Source organism: Carcharodon carcharias, chromosome 14, assembly GCF_017639515.1.
Source record: "Carcharodon carcharias isolate sCarCar2 chromosome 14, sCarCar2.pri, whole genome shotgun sequence".
Lineage (NCBI taxonomy): Eukaryota > Metazoa > Chordata > Chondrichthyes > Lamniformes > Lamnidae > Carcharodon > Carcharodon carcharias.
In genome coordinates this window covers 28569695-28588140 of record NC_054480.1, presented here as the reverse complement: position 1 = coordinate 28588140, position 18446 = coordinate 28569695, and the positions used below count along the sequence as shown (strand labels likewise).

The following is an 18446-nucleotide window of genomic DNA, read 5'->3' as shown; positions in this document are numbered from 1 at the left end:
TTGGGAACTTTGAAGCAGTTCTCATCATCAATATTAAATTGCCTTGCCAGTGGGAATAAAACTGCAGCTTTCAGTGAGATATTCTAACATTCCCAGAAATGGACTGAAAATGATATTCTTGGAGCTACTATGCAAGTCTCTTAGACCATAAGATGTAGGAGCAGAAGTAGGCCACTCGCCCATCGAGTCTGCTCTGCCATTCAATGAGATCATGGCTGATCTGATAATCTTCAATTCTGCTTTCCTGCCTTTTTCCCATAGCCCTTGATTCCCTTACTGATTAAAAATCTGTCCATCTCAGCCTTGAATATGCTTAACGAACCAGCTTCTACACCCCCTGCAGTAAAGAATTCCAGATTCACTACCCTCTGAGAGAAATTCCTCCTAATTTCTGTCCTAAATGTGTGACCCCCTACTCTGAGATTATGCCCTCTGCTCCTAGACCCTCCCACAAGGGGAAACAACCTCTCAGCATCTACCCTGTCAAACCCCCTAAGAATCTTATATGTTTCATAAAGTCACCTCTCATTCTTCTAAATTCCAATGAGTACAGGCCCAACCTACTCAACCTCTCCTCATCAGAAAATTCCTCCATACCTTGGATCAATCTAGCTAACCTTCTCTGGACTGCTTCCAATGCCTGTATATCTTTCCTTAGATAAAGGGACCAAAAATATTCCCTGTATTCTAGCTGTGATCTAACTAGTGCTTTGTATAATTTTAACAAGAATTCCCAATTTTTATACTCCATTTCCTTTGAAATAAAGGCCAACATTCCATTTGCCTTCCCTATTACCTGCTGAACTTGTACGTTAGCTTTTTGTGATTCATGCACAAGGACTCCCAAATCCCTCTGTGCTGCAGCCTTCTGTAGTCTTTCTCTATTTAAATAATATTCAGCTTCTCTAATCTTCCTGCCAAAGTGCATAACTTCAGATTTTCCCACATTATATTCCACTCACTTAACCTGACTATATCCCTCTGTGGACTCTTTGTGGCATCCTCACCACTTGCCTTCCCACCTATTTTTGTGTCAGCCACAAACTTGGCAAAAATACATTCACTTCCATCATCCAAGTCAAAAAGATATATCGTAAATAATTGTGGCAGCAGCACTGATCCCTGTGGCACTCCACTAGTTACAGGTTGCTATCTTGAAAATGCTCCCCTATCCCAACTCTCTGTTTTCTATTAGTTAGCCAATCCTCTATCCATGTTAATATACTACCCCCAACACCATGGGCCCTTATTAAGTAGCCCTATGTGCGGTACCTTATCAAATGCCTTTTGGAAATTCAAATATATTACATCTACTGGTTCCCCTTTATCTATAGTGCTCTTCTTCTGTAAGCATCCTCCTTTTGTACTGAATTTTTGTAACTTTTATTTATTGTCAGCTTTCTTATGATTCCTAAGGTACAACCTAAATTCATGCAGCTTACCAGCATGGAAAAAAAAAATAAGATGAATTATAGCATTATCTGACATTCATTGGGAATGATCCCAACCTCCAACAGGTCTACCCCTCTCTGGTTCCATCAATGAGCAGGTTATCTGGTCAGTTGTCAATAGTGCCATGAGGTCCTTGTGGATTTGCCTGGTTGAGGTATTGGATTACTGAGTCAGTCATTGCCGCTTGACTACTTTCAACTGTCCATCAACCAGCCTATCCTCTTGGAGCCAAATTCTCCTGAGATAAATCCTGCTTATGCCACTAAAAGGAAGATACACCTGTTGTTGATCACTAGTCAAGAGGAACAGCCAGAATGCCACGAGTTTGGCGTACTTAACTGTAAAAATAATAAGTCTGTGATTTAGATTCTTCCAGTTGAAAGAGCTCTCCATGACTGACTTTTGCAGACTGGCACATTCCAAGTCCAAAACTAGGTGCTGAGCGATGCACTAAAGCTTGGAGGAGCCACTGCAAAGCCTCAATGTGGAAGTGCCACAGATCCTCTATTACACTCCCACCATAATACAACTAGGAGCTGGAACCCATCTAAAACCCTTTAGAATATTTGATGTGAAATGTATATTGCAAATATAACCTCTAGTTATAAGTGCAGCAAGGCACCTCTGAGTGTCACGTGCTTTATTGAAAGAAACTGAACTGTTATTGCACTTTATGTCAAATTTGAACTGTTATATAAAAGAACGAATCATCCCAACACAAGGGATTGCTGATAAAGAGATAGAAAGTTATGCAACGTATCTTTATAAATTATATAAAAAGCATATATATTTTTAAAATAAGTCTGTGATTCAGATATCTGAACTACTTAAAAATTAAAATCTAGTCAACTGATTGATGCAACATTGTGCTTATTGCAATCTTTAAGCAAAAAAAATCCAGGTCCAGATGATTTGTGTCCCAAACTGCTGAGGGAGGCAAGGGACGAGATCTCAGGGGCTCTGATCTGAATTTTTAATTCCTCTCTGGCCACAGGGGAAGTGCCAGAGGACTGGTGAACAGCTAATGTGGTTCCGCTATTTAAGAAGGGTTGTAGAGATAAGCCAGGGAACTACAGGCCAATGAGTCTCACATCAATAGTAGGGAAACTACTGGAGAAAGTTCTGAAGAAGAGTATCTATCTCCACTTGGAGAGGCAAGGTTTGATCAGGGATGGCTTTTTCAGAGGGAGATCATGCCTAACAAATTTGATTGAATTTTTTGAGGAGGTGACCAAGTGTGTAGATGAGGGTAGTGCAGTTGATGTAGTTTATATGGATTTCAGCAAAGCCTTTGACAAGGTCCCACATGGGAGACTTATAAAGAAGGCAAATGCATATGAGATACAGGGTAATTTGATAAGGTGAATTCAAAATTGGCTTAGTTGTAGGAGGCAGAGGGTGATGACAGAAGGATGCTTTCATGACTGGAAGCCAGTGTCCAGTGGCGTACCACAGGGATCTATGCTCGGTCCCCTATTATTTGTCATTTATATAAATGACATAGATGACTATGTGGGGGGTAGGATTAGTAAGTTTGCAGATGACACAAGATTGGCCAGGTGGTTAACAGTGAGGTTGAGTGTCTTGGGCTACAGGAAGATATAGACGGGATGGTCAAATGGGAATTTAACCCTGAAAAGTGTGAGGTGATACACTTTGGAAGGAATAATTTGACAAGGAAGTATTCAATGAATGGCATGGCACTAGGAAGTTCTGAGGAACAAAGGGACCTTGGCGTGTGTGTCCATAGATCTCTGAAGGCGGAGGGGCATGTTAGTGGGGTGGTGAAAAAGGCATATGGGATACTTGCCTTTATCAATCGAGGCATAGATTACAAAAGTAGGGAGGTCATGTTGGAGTTGTATAGAAACTTAGTGAAGCCACAGCTGGAGTACTGCATGCAGTTCTGGCCGTCACATTATAGGAAGGATGTGATTGCACTGGAGTGGGTGCAGAGGAGATTCGCCAGGATGTTGCCTGGGATGAAATATTTAAGTTATGAAGAGAAGTTGGATAGACTTGGGTTGTTTTCGTTGGAGCAGAGAAGACTGAGGGGTGACCTGATTGAGGTGTACAAAATTATGAGGGGCATGGACAGGGTGGATAGGGAGCAGCTGTTCCCCTTAGTTGAAGGGTCAGTCACAAGGGGGCATAAGTTCAATATGAGGGGCAGGAGGTTTAGGGGGGATGTGAGGACAAACTTTTTTACCCAGAGGGTGGTGATGGTCTGGAATGCACTGCCTGGGTGGGTGGTGGAGGCGGGTTGCCTCACATCGTTTAAAAACTACCTGGATGAGCACTTGGCACGTCATAACATTCAAGGCTAAGGGCCAAGTGCCGGTAAATGGGGTTGGGTAGGTCAGGTGTTTCTCACATGTCAGTGCAGACTTGATGGGCCAAAGGGCCTCTTCTGCACTGTGATTCTGTGAAAATAATTACATAAGCTTACATTTTCCATTCTCTAAAAACAATGTAAAAGGCAGCAAAGCATATAATTTTACAAAACTGGAATGTAAAAAAATACTTTCAATCAATTGTGGTTCAGTTAGTTCATGATTCAGTTCAGTATTTTAGAGGATTGTGAGTCTCTTCCTCAAAAGGTGGTGGAGGCAGAATCTTTGAATTTTTTTTAAGGCAGAGGTAGATAGATTCTTGATAAGCAAGGGGTGATAAGTTATTGGGGATGTGGAGTTGAGGTTAAAATCAGATCAGCCATGATCTTATTGAATGTGGGAGCAGGCTCGAAGGGCCAAGTTTTTTAAAAATTCGTCTCTGGCTAAGCGAGCATTTATTGCCCAATCCTAATTGCCATCCAGAAGGTGGTGGTGAGCTGCCTCCTTGAACCACTGAAGCCCATGTGGTGTAAGTACAGCCACAGTGCTGTTAGGGAGGCAGTGGCCTACTCCTAATTCACATGGTCATATGTTCGTACGTTTGCACATTTATCTCAAGAAATGACTGTACCTGCATGGAGACTTAAAAGTTGCATTACACATTTTTACACACCTGAGAGTGATTTTTACAAGGGGTCGTATTGCACACCCCCATAGTAGAAAAGTAGGCCTTGAGCTGACTGACTTTAGAAATGGCTGCTCCACAGTGATAATACACTAGAGGCAGCCTTAACAAGCTGAGAGTGGGACTTCCGCTCCTTAGGGAAGGCAAGTCACACCAAGCAGAGCCAATCTGACTGGCTGCCAGCTGAGTGCCAACAGTCCCACTACTCACTAGTATCCACTGCTGGCCACTGCTGGGACTACAAGCAGTCCCGAGGAGAAGATCCATGGATGCTGGACTTAAATGTGAATGCAGGGTTTTTGGTGGGGAAGGCATTGAGGACCCTAGGGTGGGGAGAAAGAAAGGTGAAGGGGCGGAGTTATGAATGCCGGGGGAGGGGGGGAGGCATAAAGTGGGGAGTACTATCTTGGGAGGTCCCCCCGATGGGCACAGGGCACCCCCCAAAATGAGGTACCCCCCCCCCCCTCGCCGATCCCACAACTTCCTTCCCACCTTTTAGCCCAAGGTCATGAAAGAGCGAGCTGGCCTACTTTGTTTTACCTTCCCCAGCCAGGTGTATTATTGTGACAGAGGCGGAAGCAGGACCTTAACTGAGCATTAATTGCCTTAACCACTCACTGTATTATCTGAGGGGACAGTTCAGGGGTGGGTGACAAGGTGGTGGGTTGGCCACCTGTTCCATTGTACATGCCCTCTCCTGCCTGCAAACATGCCAGCTTGGGGGCGGAGGGGGGGCTGTAAAATCCAACCCCTCCCCACCCCAGTTTCATTTCATATAGTTTGACCTGTTATCTTATAATTTCTGAAGACTAATTACAATTCACAGATTTTATGTAGACTCCCATTCAGACTATCTGAACAGAGCTAAAAAGGGTAAAGTGATATGTTACATTTCGAATTCAAAAAGAAGTGTTGTTTCTCTCATTACTAATGAGGTAACATATTTTTGATTCTGGATTTTTTTTTTGTGTGGATGTGCCCAGTCTTAATGCAATTAAACTAAGAAAAGAACATTAAAATGTCAAAGATAAACAATATTTACATGATTTTTAAAACAACTTGCTTTCATTTTACATTTATATGTAACAAGCGCAATTTGTTCTCTGGTATTGCTTTGTTATTTTATTTCTCTTTTGAGAAGATCTCAGCCACCAATACTGAGCTCACTAAAATGCACTGACAATTTGAAAAATAAAGTGCAAATAAAGCAAAAGAAATAATGCCATTGCTTTGATACTTGCTATATCCTGAAGACTTAAAGCAGCTCTTTAACTATTCAATGCCTAAAAACAAGTTACTCAAACATACCAAGTAGCAATACCAGTCTTAGTATTACAACATCATTCCAGATCAATGGGTATATGTTACATGATTAAAGCTTAAATGTGAACAGAAAGTAATATCAAAATACTGAGGTGTTAAAGCCCACAGTCCAACTTAATTTTTTTAAGTTCCCTTTAGTTTAGTCAGTCCTAGAGCTGAGTATTTTGCTGCTAAGGGGTGGAGTACAGTGAAAAAGATCTGCCCTATCATATGAATTAACCGAGAGCCAATAGTGATTCTAATGCTTTAAGAAGTATTACATTCCATAACCTTTATTACACTGATAACATTCATTTTGCGGTGGACTCAAAGGCATTATTGCACCATATTTCAATTATAAAATGTTTTATAGTCCAGAAAGGGACTTTTCACGCCAAGCAGGCGGTGGTGTATTTGCGTAATTGTTTAGATATTTATCTAACATCCACAAGATCAAAATTCCAAAGCAAATTCCCCAATCTTAAACATATGCATAACAGAACATGTTTAAGACAGAATACGTTTAAACAGAATAAGGTTGCTAGAAGGTGGTTCATAACACTTCTTACGTTTTTAAAAGTTGTCGTTGTGTGTTTCTTCACAGACAGCCAAACAGAATAGTTTCTGACTACTGCACAAATGCCATAATGTTGCAATCATACTTTCGGTGCTAAAAGCAATAAAATTCACTACACATTCTTACAGTTCAAAAAAGGAAAACATGAATCAGGAGCAGTGCCGCATATAATTTAACATGGGTTCCCTCCTCAATAATTTTAATTTTCTCATTTTCCTGCCAATGTTCCAAACAATATTGTTAACATATATTGTTATAATTATTATTACAATCAAGTAAAATCTTGAACACAAAACAGCTGCACAAAAACTTACACACAAGTATTCCTTACAGTGGATTTCTTAATTAGATAAGACATTTATTTCTTATTTGCTAACAGATTTGAAACTCAGTAAATAATATCATCATATCAGTTCCAATTAAGTGGAATATATTACCAGTTTCAGTTCAAGAAATTCAGGCCACCCAACAATGGCATGTTTGTTGTGGCCTGCCTTTTAGACTGTATATAGTCCTGGGGCAGAATTCTCCCTTTGGCGAGCAGGGGCAGGTCCACTCGCCGACGCATAAAGTGACACGTGGTGACGTCGGGCGGGCATCCCAATGTCACCCCACCCCATTTAGATTTTCAGTTCGGCGGGTGTGCAGCCGACTATTAAGGCAGTTAACGAGCAATTAAAACAATCAACTGAGCTGTCCATCCAACCTTAAGGTTGGCGGGCAGGCAAAGAGCCCTGGCGGCCTTCAGAAAATACATGAAACCTCATCCATGGGCGGGATGAAGTTTCATGAGCGTTTTAAAATTTGTATAAAATGTTTAAATAAAAGATATTGACATGTCCCAGCTCATGTGACAGTGTCACATGAGGGGACATGTCAGGAATATTTTTTTCTGCCTTTGATGAACTTTTGAATCTTGAACCGATCTCCCTGAGGCAAAACTTTGCCTCAGGGAGATCTGTGCACTCTTTCACATGCAAGCGTGAAAGAGCGCACTCCTGGCTCAGGGAATCCCCTCCCACCCACACAGTGAGTGCATAGCGCTTCCGGGTGGACGGCACCCACCTTAATTGGCCCACTCATATAAAATGGTGGCGCGCCCCTGACTGGGGGTGCCAAGCGGGTAGGTTCCAGGAACCTGCCCGCTCCGACACAATCCCCCCCGCCCAACTAACAGGGGGAAAATGCTGCCCCTGATCTTGCTGACAAGGTCACTCTGCTGGGCAGTTCAGGAATTGCATTCCCTAACTTGGATTGTCCCTGTGTCTTTGTGATCTGATAAGGTGAACTGAGGGTTGGCTTCACCTCATGTTGTATTTTCTCCACCAATTGGTTTTTCCTTAGCAAAATATAATTCCTCTGTGCTACCTTTCATGCTCACATTCTGTAATTACGCTTCATCCATTTATTTTTGAAAGACCTTACGCTCTTTAGTGAGGACTTCTACCTTCGTTTGCCATTCTATGTTCTTGATTTTCATCATTTCGTATACCTCTTTGGAAATGTAATGTTTTTCCAAGGTTCCTTCCAAATGTGCAACCATTTTCTTCAGCACTGCAGTCTCATTCTTGTGCCTCCCAGCTTCCTTCCGGAATAGTGGACATTCCCGAGTCTTCAGAGTGGCATTAAATTAATTTTGTCCCACTCCGTAATGTTCCCAAGGGACAAACTCTAACCCGAGGGAACCTTATAGCATGTAAAGGGCATTCAACAGGTTTTCCTTTTCGTTGCGAAGCTCAAGTACTTGGTCTTGAGTTTTTTTGTAATTTAACAGAGTCTCAGTGAGTTTGTTCTGCTGTTCTGTCATTGTGCTGCTGAGGGTATTCTTTATTCTGCCATGTTGCTGAAAGTTAATGGACTGTTTTTGAATCCGATCCTGAAGGACAAATAGCTGATCTTTCAACTGTTTATTTCCTTGTTCAGTTCTTGTCCTCTCACTTTGTGTATCAGTGTATAGCTTTGTCATTGCTGATAGCTCCAATGCAGCTTTATCTGAAGCATCATTCAACGTCATTTCCAACTCCTCGTGTTTTTCTAGGGATATGTATTGGTTCATCAAAGAGGCTTTCAAGGAAATGAGCTCTGTGAGTGCCTGGCTGTACTTCAGGTTGAGTTCTTCCAACTAAGCTTCAATGTGAACATTGTCTGATTGGATTTCTGCTTTTTCCCGCTCCGCCTGGTGCAGAGCTTTATCCTTGTTGTTCACTACCAGCTGCAGACACAGTTCTGAAAACATGTCCACGTCTTCATAAAGGAAATCATTTGGGACTTCTGGCTCAGGCTTCCCATAAAGATATATTACTGGATCTTCTGGACAGTTCTGTGTCTCTCTGGCACCTTCATGTGGCTTGTTTGGGTGGTGTCTTTTGCCTTTTCATCATTTTGCTGGGAGTTTTTATGCCTCTTATTAAGCTCTGAACTCTCCTCAGCTTGAATGTTAAAATATTCATCAAAGGCTATGAACAGTCCCCCGAGGCTGGTTTCGGATTCATCAATGCCTTGCATCAGGGCAAGGTGATTTGCAAGGTCATCAAATCAGTTTTAAAAAAAAGCACTTAGCTGGACTTCCTCTGATTTTTTTTACTGAGGCCTGATGTACTCAAGTAATGTGAAAAGTCGCTTCTCAAGGCTGCTAAATTACCTATTGGATTTGGCCCTGGGGTTGGTCCAAATCGTTCTGGTGAGTTGGACTTTTGGACCATGTTGAAGATTTTAAAAGTGTGGGCACAGCTTTAAGAGCTAATGGGCTTCCGAGATGGCTGTTTACACCAGAACAACTGATTTCCCACGCTTGCCGGTTTTGGTGAGCTTCGCAAAATGGCGGCAGCGCATTTGTGGAGAAGAATTTTCAAAAGTAGCTGCCTGGGTCGGCGGTCTGCTGACTTGATTTTATCAGCGATGTAGCATTGCAAGTAGTGAGGCAGTTGAATGAACCGCAGGCTTGCTGTTTAAGGATTCGGATGGTCGCGAGGATCCCGAGAGTTGAGTAAGTTAATTATTAAATTGTTTTTTTTTTGTTCAACCCCGGTGGCCAGGTTTTGAGGCTCAGAACCAGAGAATCAGGATTAACGACGGGTTTCATTCAAACAGAGCTTCTGCCTGAATTAGTAAAAGGGATTCTCAGGACTGGCTGCAGCCTGGGAATGAAAAAGATTTAGCTCACCCTTGCAGACTATGAACTCTGCTTGCTGAAGCTGGACTTCCAAAGGAGGTTGTGTGGAGTCTTGTGCTGCAGTAAAACTTCCGCCCTTAGATTCCAGGCTCTTCCTTCTGGAGTTTTGTCTGGTGCATTTTCTCAGTGTCTGTAGCTTCAGTTTGGCGCTTCTTTCCAGTCAGAATCCATTGAAGTCATGCAGCAGGGATTAGGTGAAAATACAGCAGAAATGCTAGGGATTATGTGCAGCTTTGCATGGGGTATGGAGGAGGCCACGCTAGCCATGAGTTCTGCCATGTCCCACGCATTGGAGCACATGGCTTCATCCATGCAGAGGATGACAACCGCATGGAGATCCAGGTCGAGCATCAATCCATATGCACTCAGGTTTGCATTCCATCACTCTAGCAATGGCCTCAGTGCAGCAGTAGCTAGACAAGAGGCAGTGTGCGAGGCCACTGGACCTCTCTCCGAGAGTCTTTTCCCCTTGGAGAGACAGGGAGGTGCCTTCCTGCACCCAGGTGGAGGGGGAGCGTGTGCCACCTGCCCCAAGGCCGTCCTCTCAGGACACCCCCAAAGGTTAGCGGCGTCTCCTCAACCCCTCCAACACTGACCACAATAGCTCCAGCAGGCGAGGCCCCTGTACCAGTGCTGGAGATCTCCAGGAGATCTCTAGTAGACAGCAGCCCTCAAGGCCCCACATCTCCAGAGCACCTCTGTAACCTTGAGGGCCACTGACATGGGGCTCCCACCAAATCCATGTGGCTGCATGCCTTGATAATCCAAGATATTTCAGTCACCATTTCCTGGGACATTCTCAGACATCTCTGGCATCACTCTTGGACATCTGTAGGTAGTTAGTTCTTCCCAGGATATCTGCAACCAGACCAGCTTCCCTTCTGGTGCCGCCTGCGGTTGGCCTTGTGGCCTCTGCTGTTGGACAACAAGAGCTGTACTTCTTTGAATTCTCTCCTCCTGCTCCCGAGGTTGCAGGACAATTGGGTGAATGACACCCATGGTCATGGCAGTAATGGCACTGTATGAAGAGGGCAGACATACAAGTGAAATTATGCTCATCTATGGTTCTCATCCATTTAACTATTTATTGGGGAGATCCTTTAGTCAGCCAATTGTGCGCAACATGATTTTCACCCACCCAAAATGACCCACCTCCCATCCATCGAACTTACATTCAGAAGTGCTGCGTTTGATTCAAGACCTTAAAAGTATGGTGAGTGTTATATTCTGCCCCTCTACCTTCTACCCGCCTACTTTCACCCATACATTTCCCCCCATCACCCTTGACCCACAAACATAACTATTCCTCTCCCCTCTGTTACCCTTGAACCTCTTCCTGTTACCCTGGACCCTATAACCATTACCCTCCACAGGCCATCTCTCCGCCCTGTACATACACCTATGACCATCCCACTGCCCCTCCTGACCCTAACCCCTCCTGTTATCTGCCTCACTTCTTTTGTTAGATACCGTGATCCAACCCAATACCTAACAATACCCAACCGTGATTCTGGACCTGCCCCCAAACCAAATATCACTCCCCCCTTCAACTGTGACTGTTTCCTTCTCCACCAGCATATCATGTTTCCCATTCCCAGGTGAGCCTGTGGAATTCGTTACCACAGAAAATAGTTGAGACCAAAACATTGTATGTTTTCAAGGAGTTAGATATAGGTCTTGGGGCGAAAGGGATCAAAGGGTATGGGGAGAAAGCAGGAGCAGGCTATTGAGTTGGATGATCAGCCATGATCATATTGAATGGCAGAGCAGGCTCGAAGGGCCAAATGGCCTACTCCTGCTCCTAATTTCCATGTTTCTATTCTTGCAGGCTCCATTAAATTCCAACCTTAAGTATTAAATGGTTATGTCACATGTAAGTATCACAATTGTCCACAAAGTCTGAAAGGTAATTATAAAAAATCATGCCCTGATAATTATACTTTTAAAATATAAATTACTATAAATTGCTGTGAACACCATAGTAGAGGCATTGATGTACAGCACTAATTGAAAGCTGGAAACTGACCTTCTGAGTAAAATAAACAGCTATCTTATGTAAAGTAATAAGAAAACCAAGAGGCAAGATTTCCTCTATGCCCTAGATACAGCATAATTGTGAACACATTTATAAAGGGTCTATTGATAATTTCACTACAATATTAATCAGATTAATACTTTAAAGATTGACCATTTTGTAACTCTGATTTTTAAAACAAGCGTCGCTCACATTTTTCTTTAAATGTCCTTTGCTCTTCTAAATTAAAAATACAGATTATGATACATACTCCAGAGTGATATTTCAAGCTTTAGAAGTAATTATCAAAGCAGTTTATCTAAGTGAGATGATTTATTCATAACTGTTTAACCCATGTAAATAATCTTTGCAGTACTTAAAGAATACAGTTGAGAAAGATTAATTGTATACATGCACTATTCAAACCAAACTATAGCCCAATGTTTTTATAAAACTGATAAAATGGTACTCCAAATGGCTGCAGTAGAAATATAAGCACTTGGCAAAGAACTAAAATATCATTTACAAATAACTATTGCAATATTAGCAGGCAAATACTTGCCATCCTCATATGGCATTTCTTTGATCCCTAATTTAACATTAACCTAATTAATAACTGGTTAAACATTTGTTCTAAAATAACGGAAAGAGTATTACCCTGTGAACTAACTGATTGCCCACTAATATCACCAACAGTAATAGTCAATGTTATATCTGTTAAAGAGTTGAACAAAGCTAGAATATCTTTTTCTCACAACATAAGCAATGCTGCTGATAGTTTTTACAGGTGAAGAGGGCTGAAATTTAAGTGCATCACATTATACCATGACAAAAAATATTTTTGCAATTGGGGACTTTTAAAAGATAGTAGGCAATTAATGACAACAGAGTTAAAGTCCCATAATATATGCAAATTTTAAATGTAAAGCGATATGACAATTTTAAAAAGTAAAGTTTTCTCCAGCTGTCCACGTGCCTCAACATGGCAAAATACTTTTAATGGATCATTACCAAATGTAAACTCATAAACAATTAGAAAAGTTACATTCTGATTTTCTTCATGGAAGGCTTTGCATAACTGCCTGTTAAACATATACAAAATACATCACATTTTCTTTAGATTGGTCACCTGTAATTAAATTAATCCATAGGTTGTTCAATGATTCAAAACAGCAATGCAACCAAATATAATTTAAATGCATTTTTTATCTGTACAGTAATGTTTCCACAACTTTTATAAAACAAATTGCTAATAATTTCATTAAATACATTTAAAATGCAAAACTGTCACTAAAATCTTTTCACATAATGTCTCACTGGGTTTCATAAACAGGAATATAATCCAAATATTCTATCACAGTCCTAGAGATAAATCAAGCAATGTTTGTAACTTCACATACATACTGTCAACTACTAATGCAACTTGTTTTGTTCAATTTTCTTGCCATTTAGCACAAATTTACCAGTTTAAAAGAAACAAAAACAGAAATTATTAACGAACATAATTCTCAGTTCTTCAGAAGGAGTTTCATTTTGTTTCTACAAGATTACGTTGCTCTTAAATTCACAGGAATGTCATGTTAGAGTATCATCTGCACTTTTGAACATAAGAATTGAGTTATAAATCTTTAATGCTGGGCCAAGTTTAATGCTCATGATCTTCACTATATCCACCTGTGTTAGAAGAAGAAAAGCCTCCCCATCGATCGACTACAAAACAAAAGTGTAGGTGTTCATCAATACAGTTCAGGACACAGGAATGAAAATGTCACATCACATGTCTTATTTCTAGAAATGTTCCTAAGAATAAACTTGAACAGTGATTCATGTTTCATGTGTTTAAGAAAATAATAATCTTTAAATCGTGCAATGGGATATTAACTGCAAACTACAAACACATTAGCTTGAAATTCTGCTAGTTGAAATAGCAGAAAGAGGCATTTCAGCCAAGCATGTTAAGAATTTATAGGCTGGTATCCAATGGCGACATCTCAGGGCTTTAATAAAATTATACAATGGTCAGTAATTTCTGAGTTGCCCAGTGTCGGATTTGGGGTGTATCCCAAAGATGCACTGGGGAATCCCGTTGGGAAGTTTCCAGGTTGGGGTCTGTATGGCAACTGCCCAGAAGTACACACTTCCTCTGGACAATTGTGCTGCGCTGGAAACCATCCGAAAATGCGGCTTAAATCGCAAACTTCAAATGGTTCCGCCAGGGTTACACCAATGGTTACTCAGAAAAGGTTAGAAGAATTAAACTTCTGAGTAACTACTGCAAAGACCCAGGTCGACCCCACAATCCCCTCACACCCCCAACATCCACACCCCCCCCCCACCCCCCCCCCCACTTCCCCGATGGGAACTCCCCCGATGTCCAACACCCTAAACGCTTCCAGCCTCCAAACCACCACTGCTCCCTGCCCCACCCCCGACACCCCATACCTGTCGACCTCGGACACCCCCCACCCACCCCCAACACCCCGCACCTGTCGACCTCCGATTCCCAGATCTCAGACTCCCCCATGAACTGCCCCGGACCTCTGATCACCTGGACCTCAGACACCCCCCACAAACCTCCAACCCCCATTCCGAGGAATCTTTCGATGCAGGCCCCAAGCAGCTCTGGCGAACCGGAAGTGTCAATGTAATTTTCAAGATCAAGTAAGTGTGCATTTATTTTTTCTAATTCCTGCGGGCCAGCACTTTCTGGCGTTAGTTGGAAGTTACGGCCCAATATGGTACAAAAACTATCGGGAGCATGAGGTAACTTGTCTCTTACCTCCTCTTTGAAGAGCTTTGCCTGTTGCTCGCAGCCAGTGAGCGTCTGAACAAAGTTTCCCACCTAAATAAATAAATAATGTTGTTGCTGTGTCAATAATATACTAAATGAAGAAAATATGTGCAAAGGATTACTTTCATCTTTTATAGAAGTCTGCTCAGTCGACCAAAGTACAGAAGTTATTAGATTGAGTCATTTTGCTTACTTAACTGAGGAACACTGAATATGGTTCCTGAGATTAACTATTCCCAGCTTGACAATATTTTTTAACTTTGTATGTTATTTTAAAATTCATAATACTGTATAATGAAACAGGCTTGAATCAACTATTCTCCTGTACATTTGAATGATTTTCTTGTTTGAGGTGGATTGTAACTGGATAACATGGCATGAGTTTTATTCTTGAACGAGGACCAGCTTAAACGACTCTATCAATTAAACTCTAAATTTTATGTCAAAAAGTTGAAATTGCAGCTCGACTATTTGCACAGTATAACATTGTTGAGCTGCTTCTACTGCTCTCAGTGAATTAACTAATGGCAGTCTATACCCCTCTGCCAAAAAGCGCATGATGATAAGCTGCTTCTCCCTTTGGATTTCCAGCATTCGCAGTTTTTTTGTTTTTATCTCCCTTAACTGGGGTATTTCATGTATAAACAGAGAGAGAACTAATGAACATTACAGCACTCCTTCCTACTTCGTGCACAATTTTCTTCCCTTTCCTCAATGTCTTTCCCGTGAGCATGGTGATGGCACCATGGCTCCACAAACACCAGCAGTCATTCAGTATCTTGCCTACCGAATGTTAGTTAGCCAGTTGTTTTTTAACCTTGAGGAGCATCAGAGCAGAGTTCAAACTGTCTTCATTAGATGCCCGTGTGTTTTCTAGTATGGAAAAGTGAGAACACCCGGTGACTTTTTCTTCATTCCCTTGCCTGAAGGCATTAAGATCCGTTGAGCTTTCTCATCTTCTTCAGTACCAAATTACACAGTGCTTTTACCCAATGAACCATTGGAGCAACCGATGTTTTGTTTCAAAATAAATATTTGCTAATAATCAGGCTATGAGACAAATGACTTAAAATTACTTACAGTGCAAGAAGCATTTACATATTTTAAGTCATGCTAAACAATTTTAATCAGAAGCAAAGCAAACCAGAATCCTACAGCACTAAAAATGGTTTATACATTTTGGACAAAAATATGCATTCAAACAATGGCAAACCACAGAGATTTGTTTTGCTAGTATCATTTACGAAAGATAGTTAGCTCTATAATTGTGAAAGAGACTGTATATAATTGACATCATGGTCATGTAGCTATAGTTCAGAACAATTCCAGCATTCAAATGGACTTATATAATTTTTAAACTTCTGCATTTCATTTGCTTTTCTTTTTCTTCTTACCTCTTCGATAGTCCATTTGGCCACTTTACTGGCACTAATTCCAGCCACACCTGGAAGCAGCTTGCAGTGTTGTTCCCAGCACAAGGACAATGAACGAGCTGGATGTGGGGACATGGCAGACATAAAGACTGATTGATGCAAGTCTTGTTGCATACCATCTTTTGGAATGTCTAGAAATATAGCATTAGAGAAACACTAAGGCTGTAATGATACATTTGAACCTTTCTAAATATCCTTAACAATTATTTACTCCTTTCAAGGTTAATTGTGCTTTTTTGACAAATTATGTAACTTCTAGATCTTGCACCTTAATGAAACAATTGGTAAGTACATTATTACAAAAATTAAGCTGAAAGATGTTACACAGAATTACATAGAGTAACATCACACAAAAGACTATTCGGCCCAACCAGTCAATGTGATGTTTATGCTCTACTCAAGTCTTTTCCCATCCTTCCTCATCTAATTCTATCAGCATAACTCTCTGGTTCCTTCACCCTTATATGCTTATCTTGATTTCCCTTAAAGGTATCTATTCTGTTCACCTCAACTACTCACTGCACTACATTCTCAGCAGTCCTTGGGTAAGGAAGTTCCTTCTGAATCCCCTATTGTATTGGTGACTATTTTGTATTGATGGCCTCTGATTTTGCTCTCTGTAAACTTTAATAGACAGCTAGCTCTCTGTTTTTCTACTTTTCTCCTGATTCTGCATATTCTGTATGTGAACTAGCTAAAAGACCCCTTACTTTCTTACCACTGATCATGTCTTAAAGAGCAAAAAAAAATAAAATCAGTGGGTGGAATCGTCCCAGATTTGCACTAAGGGTGGGTAAGGCGTCGTTTTACCCACCAACCATGATGCCGTCCCAAGTCCACCGCATTACTTATGCATTCCTGGGAAACATGCCGTTTTGATGGCAGGTGGGTGCCTTGCCGCTTCATCATGCCGAGCGCCATGTTTAAAGTCCAGCAGCACGCACACGTCTCAGTGCTTCCAGAGCACGACTACTGTAGGGAAGATGTCCACGAAGGGTGAGAAGACTGCAGCCCCCAGGTTTAGTGACGCGTCACTGGTACGCGTTTTGGATGCCTTGGGGTCCTGCCGGAATGTCCTCTACACCCACGCTGGCTGCAGGATGGGCAGCAACATCACTAATCCGGCTTGGGAGGCTGTGGCAGCAGTGATCAGCGCCAATGCCCTTCAAAAGAGGATGGGTGCCCAGTGCCGCAAGAGGGTGAATGATCTCCTCCAATCTGCCAGGGTGAGTCACTCTTCTCATCACTCTCAGCTCACACACTTATAAACCCATCAGACATCCAAAGGAACTAACTAACTGCAGGTTCAAAGGACATCACCATTCACTCTCTCACACTCACCGTCATTGTCTCCATCTCATTCATGGGACCACTCACCACCCACACAGGCCAGGCATACTTATCATCATGCCTGGCAGGTGTCCTGCTTACACTCTCTCCATCTCTATTCATGCAGGATAAGTGGGCACACAATAGGGAGAGGTTGCAGACCGGTGGACGAATGCCTGAAATCAAGGTCCTTATGGACTTTGAAAACAGGGCCATCCAGCTGGCTGGTGAGAACCTGGACTGGTCCTGTGCTGTGGTGAGGTCGGCGGTGCTCTACCAAGTAAGGGTTCAGCTGTGCAACATCCTTCAGACAACCATACTGTGTGACGTGTCCTGTTTGACAGGCCACTGCCATGCACTAATTATCTCCTCTTGCTTCCGCAGGCACATCTGCCAAACAGCTGACGGAGTCCATGATCCAGGGACTCTAATCAAGCCCTGAAGAAGCCTCTGAAGAGGAACCTGGAGGCATCCTCCTTGATGTCCCATCACAGGGCACACCCACACCATCCACCAGTGCAGAGACACACAGTGGGACCCAGCCTTAGAATAGCCTCAGGATCATAATGTGGTGAGCACGTTGCACTGTCTGATCCATAGAAGGGGGGTGCCAGGGACTTCCCAAGTGTCCGGCATTCGGAGGACTGCTGGAGGCCAGAAATGTGCTGAGTCTGAATCAGATGACAAGCTTCTGGACTCGATCATATCACAGTTGCTTGAACTATAAAGGCAAGCTTGGGAACATCAGAAAGGGATGTCCGCTGCATTCCTCAGATTGCAAGGCATGATGGAGGAGTCCATCCGCCATGACTCTGAGGTGATACTGCCGGCATGCCAATGCACTGAGGTCAACACTAGTTGGATGGCTGCCACAACGGAGACCTTGGTCCAAGATACTTGGTATCCATGGAGAGGTTGTAAACTGGATTCGAAATTGGCTGTGTGGGAGAAAACAGAGAGTGGTAGTGGATGATTGCTTCTCAGATTGGAGGTCTGTGACTAGTGGTGTGCCTCATGGATTTGTGCTGGGACCATTGTTGTTTGTTGTCTATATCAATGACTTGGATGATAATATGGTGAATTGGATCAGCAAGTTTGCTGATGACACTAAGATTGGAGGCGTTGTGGACAGTGAGGAATGCTTTCAAAGCTTGTAGAGAGATCTGGACCAATTGGAAAAATGAGCCAGAAAATGACAGATGGAATTTAATGCGGACAAGTGTGAGGTGTTACATTTTGGAAGGTCAAACCAAGGTAGGACATACACAGTAAATGGTAGGGCGCTGAGGAGTGCGGAGGAACAAAGGGATCTGGGAGTTCAGATACATAGTTCCCTGAAGGTGGCGTCACAGGTAGAC

At 42.3% G+C, this 18446-nt stretch overlaps 1 protein-coding gene across 1 annotated transcript in view; it reads right to left on the bottom strand.

The window, feature by feature from the left end:
• Nucleotides 1-13110: 13110 nt before the first annotated feature.
• Nucleotides 13111-18446, bottom strand: part of l3mbtl1 (L3MBTL histone methyl-lysine binding protein 1) — a 52371-nt gene continuing 47035 nt past the window's right edge. The window contains exons 14-16 of the mRNA XM_041205444.1: nucleotides 15721-15863; nucleotides 14315-14377; nucleotides 13111-13245 (exon numbers count right to left, since the gene is read on the bottom strand). Coding sequence (XP_041061378.1) covers nucleotides 13111-13245; nucleotides 14315-14377; nucleotides 15721-15863 — 341 coding nt within the window. The remainder of the gene's footprint in view (nucleotides 13246-14314; nucleotides 14378-15720; nucleotides 15864-18446) is intronic.